Genomic DNA, 12,321 nt, shown 5'->3' with positions numbered 1-12,321 from the left:
AACCTTGGTATTTTAAAATTGACCAATCAAAATCGGCATAATTGTCCAATTATAAATCAAGGATCTAAAGTAGATAAAGAACCAATAAACTTGAAAATCAGGTGAATTTTCAGTTTTAAATTATATTTTGAAGGTATTCAGTTGATTAAAGGAACTAATCCAGGTCTTTGGAAGGGAGAGAGATAATTATTTGATTTATTTGTAATTAGTGTGAATAGTCCAGCTATAAGTATTACTAACTACAGACAAATTATTAGTTTATCTAAAACCGCTACACGCACAAATAGACGTTAATAAGTAACAAAAAGCAGCTTACCCTGTAGAATGTTTCATAAGATTCAAACGTATGTGAGGAAGACGTTTATTAAATAAGACGATATATTTAAAACCAAGACACTGTATCTTATTTGTTGGATGTGAACGTACTTGACCACTCCATAAACGAGCTGAACCTTCTACAATCAACTTATCTCCAGACTCCACAAAAAATGGACTAGTACTCAAATGTAGGCAAGCAGCATGTGTATGAAATTCAGGAAGGTGTATTACCTGCCACCAGGCTAAAACATCTCTAGGATCATCATTCCAACCACAGAAGTTGCCCTCTTCAAAACTACAGCTGACAGGGTCTTTTAAATATCGAATATCCGGGCGGCGAGATATTACACCTATAAAATTCAACAGATTACGAAACCTTAGTGAACACTATTGAGATTAACCGTAACTAAAAGATATGTAGTCGAAACCAAGTCGTTCCTAAAGAAAAAGGGATAAGCAAAAGAGATGAGAAAAAGGAAGGCTTGAATAATAAAATAAATTTTAAATCATTGAAACAGACAGCAGCTGATAATACGCGAAGAGATTTTGTACAATGAAAATAGGATGACAGTAACAAATGTAATTTTCAAGTTAAAGTGAAGCACTAAATTGCTGCATCATCAGTATATCTTCAACTTGAGGAACTGAATGACTTTGCAGCAGTTGCTACTATATTCGGGAACCTAGAATTATTCCGTTTGAATCCAGATTTACAATAAAAGTGTGAGCAACTCGGAAGAAACATAGAAGGAAAAATATGAAGTATTTCTCGTGTATTATGAAAAGTAGCAATAAAGTGAGTTGAAAGATGAAGAACTGATTTTCCTTCTATTCAGGTGAATATTTCTTACCCAGAAGAATGCTTCATTAAAGTAAGCCTTGTTTTGGCAATGTGTTTAGTGGTGACCATAAACTGAAAACTTAAGCACTTTATTGAATTGTCAGGATCATAAAACACATGACCACTCCACAAACGGGCTGAAAATTCATGAATTGATTGAACAGCCACAGTTGGTATTATTGATTGACTAGGTGTCTTGGATGGAAAAAATATCTTGTTCGACTGCATACACATAGCATGTGTATGATAGTCAGAGAAGTAGTAAACTTTCCATGACGCCATTTCATCACGTGGATCGTCTTTCCATTTACACAGGTTTTTTTGTTCATAAGTACAATTCACTGGATCTAGCCCAGGAATCAAGTTACACAAACCAACTTGAATATCTGAGGAGAAAAATATGAAATGTATGATGCAGGCAAGAAGTAAAAATAATGTAACCTTTAAAAATACACATGCAATGTCATTAGTAATCGACTCTTCAATGCATGTTAATTTTGGAAACCGAACAACAATCAGTCAAATGACCTAATATCACTAAACTAATATATCATCAGTTGAGAAGCCTTTAAGCTGTGGAGCCTTATGAGTTAGTTTCTAAAACATTCGAAGTAAAGCACAGCAGTTTTGTGGACTTCCTAAAAAGGGACACAAATAAGGAAATAAGAAGTGAAAATAAAGAAAACAATTAGGTATTCATTTGAGTCGGTATGAGTAGTCTTGAAATTCCTCACCCAGTAGAATGTTTGAGAAGGCTAAGATTTATAAGCGCGTTATCAATTGAGTTACTAGTAGGCGGGTCGACATTAGAATCGTGCAACTGGATCTTATACTGAAATTGAATACAACGCAAACTATTTTGAGGATTGTTCAAGGAATATTCCATATAATCACTGTTTTCATTGGAAGTAATAACAGGTTCGACTGTTTCACTCCACAAACGTGCTGTTAGAGAATTCCGTTGATCACTATATATTTTTCGAAGACGATAAGTTTGTATATTCCTAGGTTGCAGACATATTATTCCATTGTGTAAATCCGTAGTCATATATTCATGCTTCCAGTGAGCTTTGTCATTTCTTGGATCACCTTGCCAGTGACAAAATTCCATTTTAGCATTATCAAAATCACAGTACAACAGATTATTCGAATTAGGTCGAGGTACATTTTCATATTCTTGACTTTTTAATTTAGGAAAATTGGTTCCTATAACAAAGATATACAGAGAAGAACACTGAGATCGAGTTAGACACCAAATACAGAAAAAGATGACCAAGCCGCTTAGCTTTAGCAAGAAAACAACAAAAATGAATAGAGCAAGATTTGTCAGTAAAGCACCAATGAAGTTGCGGAATGAACACAATAAAACATAATAAGTGGGAAGACCGTGAACTGCACAAAAATAAATGTAAACTTCCAGCCATCGGTTAGCCAAATTCACAAATAAATAAGTTCAAACCAATAGATCAAAACGTTGCGTCATTAAATTTTTCAATCACCAGGATGTTATGCAATTCAAAAACAATGACAAATAAAATAATACAGAATTACTCTAACGGTGATGTAATTAGGACTCGGTAAAACCCATTACTGTTAGAAAAAAGTTAGCATGAAACCGATGCGTAAACAACTTCATTTTGTTTCCTCACCCCATTTGACGACGTAATAACGATAATTTAGGTAGTTTATCACCAACACTGTACATATTCAATTCTCTTCCACTCAAACTAATCTCATCTCTCAATGAACCAGAAACATATTGTATGTTATATATCAACTGTATACAACTCGGTTGCTTCATAATTGATATGATTGGACTGAATAGACGAGCTGTTATATCGTGGTCAGATTGATGGCTATTCGATTTTCCATGAAAGGATAAACAAATAGAATTTCTTTCTACTGTTGACATTTCACTATTTTTTGAAAAGTCTTCAGGATCAATCATCATTAGTTTCCAATTTACTGGCCAATTATTTTGATCATTACCCCAATCACAAATGGATTCCTTGAATTCACAATCCAAATTCATATTCATTTCTGATGAATAATCCAATGATTCAATCAGTTGAATAGCTGAAAACGTTATGAAGTAAATATGCTCATTAGTTTATTAAATGTTTGATCGGATGTTTTGTAAAATGAAGTTGGTAGTTAGAGATAGTTGAGTTGTATTTAAAAATTGAATACTAAAGAAAAGTAGAATAAATTAAAAGATCGACAAGATTATTCATTGTTGCAACTCTTCTTTTGAATAATTTAATAGTAGTAGTGATATTAGTTGCATAGTCATCCAATTAAGAGTACGTCTTACCCCATTTGACGACGTAATAATGACAATTTAGGCATAGCAGAAATTCCATCTCTTAAAATGTCTGATGAATCCATACTAGATGTACGGCTGGAAATGACGATGGTATAAAATAATTTTAAACAAATATTATTGAAAGTAGATCTCATTAGTGAACTAAAAAGTCTTGCACTTAAATCCATCGGTTGAATTGATTTAGTTGCATATAAACAAATAAGTCCAGAACTTTCCTGATTAACACTTGTACTGGATTTATCAGCTAATTCAAGTTCCCAGTTAACAGGCCAATTATTCGGGTCATTAGACCATTTACACATGGATGAATCAGTAAAATTGCAATCCAGTAGTGACTGATAAGACTGATAATTATTGAACAACTTTGATTGATCTGAGGGCACTGAGTACGTAGATGATGGATCAATAATAGCTGTGGAAAGATTGACAATCAAGAACTTTTTGACTATAACATTCGACGGGTATTATAAGAGAAAGTGCAGAAATAAGGAATGACTTAAGTCGTAGAACTGAACAACTGATATGAAGCAAATAAATTTTAATGTAAACAAACACTAGAGAAATTCCTTGTGGTGTAACATTAACAGTTGAGACAAAATAGAATAGTTGTCTGGAAAAAGCAGTTTTATTTTCTATGAGGTTAAGATATACAATTTGATGAATGGGAAACAAAAATCTAAATAAAAAGGATAGATTTAGATAAACTGGTAGAGAATAGCTAGATGATATAGATGGATAGATTATACAGAGGTATATGTGTGTATACACATATATAGGTGATCTCACCCTTCACGGCGCATCAGTACAGACAATTTAGGCTGTGACTGACCATCAGTCGGGTTTCGCAGTAAACCATGATCTAAATTATAGGATAAACTTAAACACTTCGGTTTTTGCTGCTCAGATAATTTTTTCGTTCTTATTAACTGACTCCAAAGGCGAACCGTTAAGTCAATCGCCTCCGCAGAATCATCATTAGGATCTTCTTTATTCAACTCCAGACATAGATGTTTATCTCCTAACTGATTATGATTATTAGTAGGCGATATCCAATGTTTCCATCGTCCACGCCAATCGTTTAAATCATGTTGCCAATTGCATAAAGGTACTAAAATATTGTCGAAATCACAAGATAATGACTGGTCCATTAGTAAATAACCTTAATAAATAAGAAGATAGAAGCTGTGAATGATATTTTCTTCTCAGATAAGTTTGCAAAAAAGAAAAAAATGAGTTATTCAGTGGAAAGGGGTTGAGATTATTTATTGATAATGTTGGCACAGAAAACATTTAGAAATGATAAAGGTATAAGAATTACAAGATTAGTTCCAGTGTTCAGTTTCCTACTCGATAAAGTTTTGATTCAATAGGTCCCACGTACATAACATTTCCGCACTGAGCCACTACTTCGTTCTCACGAAAGTGGTATTGCAGTTTAAGGCAATTCAATAGTTCGGACTCATAGAACAGTGGCTAAGGTTGTAAATGGTAAATAAATTTGAAATCTGCTTTATTTTTTATCCGAACATTCACCAACTAAACGTTATTGCAGTCGGTGCTAGTTAGACCCAAATTGAAGTTCCTACATTTAGATTAGTTTACTATACATATTTGATGTAGAATAAGAGGAATTTAGCTAACCAAATACACTAAATTTCTTTTACCGACCCCCAAGTAAAATAAGATGAATTCTGACTGGAAATATAAGTAGTAATTTCAGATTTAAATGTTTGTGAGCAGAATAACAACAGAAGTAAAAAAAGGTTTGCCAAAAACTTCATAAAGAGGTAAATGCATCTATACATAACTAGACACAGTTTGATGCTAAGAAAACTTATCTACAAAAGATTGACTCTTGTCTTCAAAAATATTTGATTGAAGTAGTATAACTATGAAACACTCTCAAAGTTTAGATGTAACTCTACGAATGGCATATGTAGAAGCCTAGTAAATAAGTAGCGCGAACTGATGATTCACTGATTTAGAAGTCCAGTACTCAGTTGATTGACCAACAAATTGAAAACACCTAGCTTAAACAAACCTTAAAATCCAAATCAATCAGTCAGCCATCTAACAGTACAGTGAAATGAAATTAAGACAAACTCAAAAGTATTGGAAGCAGTAACAGTATCAGAATTAGTAAAAAAAAATGTCAAGCATAAGCAATATGATTCGAGAAGAATGAGTTTGTGTAATAAGAAGTATAAGTATTTCAAAACAAAGGGTAAATGGATAAACACCATTGCGACAGATTCGAAAACATGTTAACCAACGTCTCCAAATATCGATTATGAAAATCATCAGGACCCCGAGAAAGTAAGTTATCGTACAATTTGCGAAGAAATGCACAGCATATACAATGAAGTACATAGACATATTAAGTTTTAAGCTGCATGAAACCAGTCTAGAGAGAAGCCTCGAGGTAAATAGACCTTTTGAATTTGGGTTACAAAACTATTAGAAATCAATGAGTAATGGGTAGCTGTTTCGTTCTAGTATGTCATCCATGACCTCACCAAAGATCAGAATCCGAAAGCTCCAGATCTCGTGGGAACTTCAGCTTTAGTTGAACTTCACAAATCTCTATGACATAAATTTTGTGTTTGGTGAACAAATACCATTAATAATGTTTACAGGTTATCTTATAAGTTGCCGAACTAATTGTAAGAAATTATCAGATAAGAGAAATCAAACGGATAGGAATGAATAAAAGGAGTAAACAGTTGGTTTCATAATAAAGAAGGGATAGTAAATTAAAGCATGAACAACAAATTGCAACATGCCATTTAGTTAAGAAACATCGAACAACTTCCATAGCTAGTAATATAAGCATACCCTCGCTGTCGTTTTAAAAGAGCAAGACTTGGAGTTTGTTTGACTTGCATATTGGGGTAACCACTGAAAATGTTGTGCGAAAATGTGAGGCATTTAAGATCTATAATGTTCATTTTATTATTTAGACGAGGATTTCTAGATATCGAGACAACAGGTGGACTCCACAAACGTCCCACAAACAGATCCTCATTGAGATCATTTTGTCTTGGAGTCTGAAAACAAAGGACATCTTCTGCAAGAGCTAATGACCCTGTCATTTTCGAAGGTAATATTTCTTTCTTCCATCTCTCTTGGCCCCAGTCATTTTGATCCATTGACCACGAACACAGTTGAGTGAAGTTGCAGTTCAGAAGAAACGGTGAGGACAAATGACCTTAAAGTGATGTATATAAAAAGTATACTGAACGACAGACAAATAAATAAAGAAAAATTAAATAAATTTTTCTCAGTCGCTCCAAAACAAAGTGAAAAAAAAGTGAAAAAGTCGAACTAATGAAGTACCATCTCACCCTCTTTGACGTTTTAAAACAGAAAGATTTGGCACTCTCCGAACTTCTTCCGATAATGGACCGAACGCAACAATATGAGGGTAAAAGAAACGAAATGAAAAAGAAACACAACGTGGTTGTAAATCAACTGTGAAATTCATAGAAGTATCTACATAGTTCTCCGATGAAGATTCATCTACAATGCCGATGGATGGACTCCATAAACGAGAAGTTAACGTTTCAGATGTCTTAAGACTAGCAGATCTATGCAAACACATAGCTTGTTGTGAAACAATTTGATTATTATCCATTGACGGTAATTTATCCATACGCCATTTAAATCTACCCCAATCGTTTTGATCTACAATCCAACTGCAGTATCCCTTGTGATCACCACATCCACCGTAGCACTGCAGTAAATCCATATTACTATTTGATATAGCTGCACATGGAACGGAACAAATAAATGGAACAATGTATTAATGATATTTTTTCGAAAAAGCGTTGGTTGAATTCATTGAAATAAACAAGCGTAAGTAGCTACATAATCCGATCTATTTGGAAACTTTGAAATCACTTGAAAATAAAACCGAAATCGGAAAGCAAAACCAGGTGATTTTGAAAAGTTAGTTCAACTTGAATGAAACACACCATATTCAGAATGACTAACACTACTAAGAAATTTATATTTCAATGAAGTAGGAGTGTGAAAAAAGAAGAGTAACCTTCACTTGAAATAAGGTTAAGTACGTAGATTTTCAACAGCTAGTGAAATAAAACATTATCGGCATTACTTGTTACCAACGGCATACTGCAAAAAACCACTTGGTTGAATTTCCATCAATAAGATAGCTGGTTAAAATTTAAAAAAGGTGAATTTGATAACAAACTTATAAATATCAAAGCCATTTCAGTCGGAAAATATTAAACATATTTCCGTGTGTGTATTTTCTGTCGCTCACCCCATTTGACGACGTAATAACGATAATTTAGGTAGTTTATCACCAACACTGTACATATTCAATTCTCTTCCACTCAAACTAATCTCATCTCTCAATGAACCAGAAACATATTGTATGTTATATATCAACTGTATACAACTCGGTTGCTTCATAATTGATATGATTGGACTGAATAGACGAGCTGTTATATCGTGATCAGATTGATGGTTATTTGATTTTCCCTGAATGGATAAACAAATAGAATTTCTTTCTACTGTTGACATTTCACTATGTTTTAAAAATTCTTCTTTATAACTCATTGCATTTAGTCGCCAGTTTACAGGCCAATTATTTGGATCATTACCCCAATTACACATTGATTCCTTGAATTCACATTCCAAATTCATATCACTTTCAGAAGAATAATCCATCGATTCGGTTACTTGAATAGCTGAAAACACCATGAAGTGAATATATTTATCAATGGATAAGAACTGGTGTAGAAATTTAATATAAACGATAATTACAAATCGTCATAATGAAACTTCACTCTATGCTTAGAGGGTGAATGGAAAAAATAAATTTATGAGAGCATCATCTCACCCTCTTTGACGTTTTAAAACAGAAAGATTTGGCACTCTCCGAACTTCTTCCGATAATGGACCGAACGCAACAATATGAGGGTAAAAGAAACGAAATGAAAAAGAAACACAACGTGGTTGTAAATCAACTGTGAAATTCATAGAAGTATCTACATTGTTCTCCGATGAAGATTCATCTACAATGCCGATGGATGGACTCCATAAACGAGAAGTTAACGTTTCAGATGTCTTAAGACTAGCAGATCTATGCAAACACATAGCTTGTTGTGAAACAATTTGATTATTATCCATTGACGGTAATTTATCCATACGCCATTTAAATTTATCCCAATCATTAGGATCTACAATCCAACTGCAGTATGCTTTGTGATTGTCAGATTCACCATAACAAAGTAGTTTATCCGAATTCAACTTTTTATTTGCTGAATACAGAAAGTAAGAAAGAAATATGGAGCTATTAAACAGCTTATGCATAGAACAGTACACTTTATGTGAGAAAGTTGAGGTAATAGTACCTATCATAGAGACATAAATTGAGTTCATCAGAGAAAGTGAGTAGTTTATGTAGAACAGGAACAATTACTTGTAAAAGTAGAAAGTTACAACCTCTGCACTATCAAGTTTAAATAGAAAGCTAGTCAATATTGAGTAATTAAGAACTCACACTTCTTCATATCAAATAAAAGATTATCAAAAGCAAATGAAGTATGCAGAAAAGCAAATCACCCTTCTTTACGACGTAGTATGGCTAATGATGGTTTTTCATCTCTCTGGTTGTTTGATACCGCTTGTTTTACTCCTATATCGACGTGATACATAAAAGTGAGGCAGTGTAATTTGTGTTTTGCCTGTATTGGGGGACTCCATAATCTTGTCTGGACCGGTTTATTCATCTTTGGATTCGAAAGACTACGTAAATCAGACGGTGAGAAGCTATTAATCCAATCATCAGGAGTTGCTTCATTCGCATTCATGCAAAGCATACTTGTAGATAGTTGTTCACTACGACTGATTGATTGTTTACTTGTAACCAACTTCCATTGATGTTTCCAAATGTTCATATCGTTCATCCATCCGCAAAGACTTCCATTAAATGTACAAATATGCATCGGTTTTACTGAAAAATCAGCTATGAAGCAGAGAACATACAGGAGAGTTATATGGTTCCTAAATAATACATTTTCAATGTATATTAACAAAAATGTGCGTGAAAGACACAAAACCCAAACTTTAGGATTATTCACCCTTCTCTTCTTTGTAAAACTGTTAAAGGAGCTTCCTTAGTTGAATCAGAAAATAGATTTGAATTCTGATGGTAACTTGATGACCCAAACTGGATAGAGTATACAAACGTCATGCATTTTAATCCTAATTTGGTTGGAATAGAGGCACTCCATAGTCTAGAATGTATAGCTTTTTTCGTGGTAGAATCTTGCAAATCATTTAAAAGATGAGGTTGGATAATCCATGGTGAATGACTGACTGCCATGCTTGAACTATCAGACCCTGAATAAACAGCACTTGTAAGACAGCAATAGGATTCTTTTAATTCAGTTGGAGATATGCCATTGTTATCAGTGTGCCAGTTTGATTCTTCAATCACAGACCAATGGTTTTGCCAACTATTTGGATCGTTAGTCCAATCGCACAGATTTTTTGTGAAAGGGCAGAAATAAACTGGATCAATCGCTAGAAAAGAAAGCCGGATATATAAGGCACCAAATGTCCTGACCAAGTGCTAAATAGTGTCTAGATGATATACACATAATAACGATTTCAAACGAAAACGACACCAAGAGGATACTTCAAAGAACTACAACAACGAATGCGTTATATTGGTCGGAATTTTCAGTTCCCAAGATAACTACCGAACAAAATTAATCTGAGATCTCATCAGAAACAAAAAATTTACTGTTATCCTTTCCAAAGCATCCTACTTATCTTGACGTTTAAGTAAACTGAGAGAAGCATCTTTTATTGAATTTGAAGAGATTCTGACCTTGTTTGCACAAATAGATGGTGGTTTGTAAATTATGTACACAAACACAAGACAATGAAGTTGATCTTCATTTTGAATAAGAGGACTCCATAATTTGGCACTAATAAGCCGATTGCAGTTTAGTATGTCCCTTGGTTTATCTGAACGAGACGTTTTCTTTCTAATGGACCAAGAATTTTCTGTGTTAATAGGCTTTTGCATTACCCGAAAACAGGATGCATTGGTTAACAGAATTTCGACTCTAGTTAAATCTCAGTAACCTTCCCAACTGCTTTGATCATTTGTCCATCCACATAGATTGCATTCAAATGAACAATGATGAACAGGTTCAACTGGTCGGATTTTATTATGAGCTATCAATTTAGATAGAATATAATTTGGATAAACCTTCATTTCTATCCGGGTTTTCTCAGTGTTGTATTGCATAAGATGCAATCATATAACGAGAAATATTCATGTTGTGGTAATAGGTAAATAAAACACATTGGAAACTACTATGTCACTACCATACGATTTGACAAACAGCCTTACCCCTCTGAACGACGGAGTAAATTTAATACAAAACTAGATGATGAAGAAAAATAATGCGAATTTTCGAATCGATACATGAACGATAAACACTTAATGCTATCTAGTGCAGTGATAGGTGGACTAATTATTCGAACAACTGAATTAATTTCCTGTGAACCGGGGAATTGACCATGATGATTACGTAGACGCGATTTAGTACGCGGATTAAATTGAGTACACAGAACTATTTGGTGTTTTTCTTTCACTGAATAATCTCCTTTACTAGCAAGAGAAGTTGGGCGCCAATTCGCAAGCCAATTATTTGCATCGTCAATCCATTCACATGAATGACTTGATTCAAAATTACACGATAACCAATCATTTGTAACCAGACCTGTAATAAAACTTAATCTATACGTTACCATATCTGTGACCTAATATATTTGCAATAAATTGTTAAATTTCTTAAGAATATCTTTAGTACATTGTCAAACAAAATATTTGTTTATCTTTCTAAGTACATGGAGTCTTTTAGAAAATTTTATACTTTGCACTTGTCAATGATCTTCTTAAACTGACAATTACCTCTAAAATTATTGTTTTAAATTTTCATAATCAGAGAAAAGACAAGGAGTGTTGTTGAAGAAATAATTAAAGAGTGTTACAAAATCTAGTAGAACACCAATCAAAAGTTATTGATGCTATCACCTTTGAATTCTGGTGCACAAATCGATTCGCTAAACATCTTGATAAATCGGTTTCTCACAATAAAATTACTATTTTCGGGATTTTTTTGGATTAAATCTAGCAGCGAAATCAAAAACTATGCCGAACACTTATATCCAATGGAAATATCGAGGTATCCGCTCATAATGCACTTCTGTCAATAAGTATTGGTTAAAGTGGATTAATCAAAACCTTATAGAATTACTAATTGTTAACAATAACACAAGATAACTATTATCCGATTCATTTAGACTGTTCATATTTCGTCGAAAATCCCACTCTTCTTAACTGCAAGCATTGATAGCTGAAAGGTACTATACAGGATTTGATTGTATAACACTATGACTTTAAGAAGTAACTAATGAAAGCAGAAAACAGGAATATATATACATAGCTCATGTAACAGCAGTGGTTAGTAATACACCTCCTGGAAGTTTTAGTCAGAATACGATCTCTGACACTATTTAATTAAACAATCATGCAATTCCAAAAGTTCTGTGAAAGGGAAGTATCAAATATATCTATCCCCATTAACTACTCACAACCCAACAGAGAAATATAAACTTTTATGGATAATTCCAAATAAGGATTCAGCAAAGCTCTAAGTGTCAGTTGTTTCTTTCGAACTACCACTGGCGTATTTCGTTTGCCACCACCACTGTTATTGCTGCTAAACCAATATATATTTGTTTTAGGTACTATATTGTATACAACTCATTAAGTGGCTACGTATTC

General features: G+C 33.6%; 4 protein-coding genes across 4 annotated transcripts in view; all 4 read right to left on the bottom strand.

Annotated features, from left to right (window-relative positions):
- The window catches only part of Smp_148620 (hypothetical protein), a gene marked incomplete at both ends in the record, with an annotated part of 62,106 nt that extends 55,472 nt beyond the window's left edge, over nucleotides 1-6,634 (bottom strand). The window contains 6 exons of the mRNA XM_018794714.1: nucleotides 427-694; nucleotides 1,170-1,545; nucleotides 1,949-2,365; nucleotides 2,852-3,235; nucleotides 4,315-4,644; nucleotides 6,490-6,634. Coding sequence (XP_018649098.1) covers nucleotides 427-694; nucleotides 1,170-1,545; nucleotides 1,949-2,365; nucleotides 2,852-3,235; nucleotides 4,315-4,644; nucleotides 6,490-6,634 — 1,920 coding nt within the window. The remainder of the gene's footprint in view (nucleotides 1-426; nucleotides 695-1,169; nucleotides 1,546-1,948; nucleotides 2,366-2,851; nucleotides 3,236-4,314; nucleotides 4,645-6,489) is intronic.
- A 191-nt stretch (nucleotides 6,635-6,825) lies between these two features.
- Smp_049400 (hypothetical protein) lies at nucleotides 6,826-7,233 on the bottom strand (the record flags this gene model as incomplete). Its single annotated transcript, XM_018794713.1, has 1 exon — nucleotides 6,826-7,233. One exon carries the CDS (start codon nucleotides 7,231-7,233, stop codon nucleotides 6,826-6,828), a length of 408 nt encoding a protein of 135 aa, XP_018649097.1.
- Nucleotides 7,234-7,766: 533 nt separating this feature from the next.
- On the bottom strand, nucleotides 7,767-8,213 carry Smp_148610 (hypothetical protein; the record flags this gene model as incomplete). Its single annotated transcript, XM_018794712.1, has 1 exon — nucleotides 7,767-8,213. The coding sequence occupies one exon, from the start codon at nucleotides 8,211-8,213 to the stop codon at nucleotides 7,767-7,769; it is 447 nt and encodes a 148-aa protein (XP_018649096.1).
- Nucleotides 8,214-8,348: 135 nt separating this feature from the next.
- On the bottom strand, nucleotides 8,349-11,285 carry Smp_148600 (hypothetical protein; the record flags this gene model as incomplete). The annotated part of the gene is made up of 4 exons (XM_018794711.1): nucleotides 8,349-8,773; nucleotides 9,088-9,518; nucleotides 9,596-10,078; nucleotides 10,882-11,285. 4 exons carry the CDS (start codon nucleotides 11,283-11,285, stop codon nucleotides 8,349-8,351), a joined length of 1,743 nt encoding a protein of 580 aa, XP_018649095.1.
- Between the last annotated feature and the right edge of the window lie 1,036 nt (nucleotides 11,286-12,321).

This window comes from Schistosoma mansoni, chromosome 1 (genome assembly GCF_000237925.1).
Source record: "Schistosoma mansoni strain Puerto Rico chromosome 1, complete genome".
Lineage (NCBI taxonomy): Eukaryota > Metazoa > Platyhelminthes > Trematoda > Strigeidida > Schistosomatidae > Schistosoma > Schistosoma mansoni.
The sequence above is the reverse complement of the archived record's forward strand: the minus strand, read 5'-3'. Positions and strand labels throughout refer to the sequence as shown.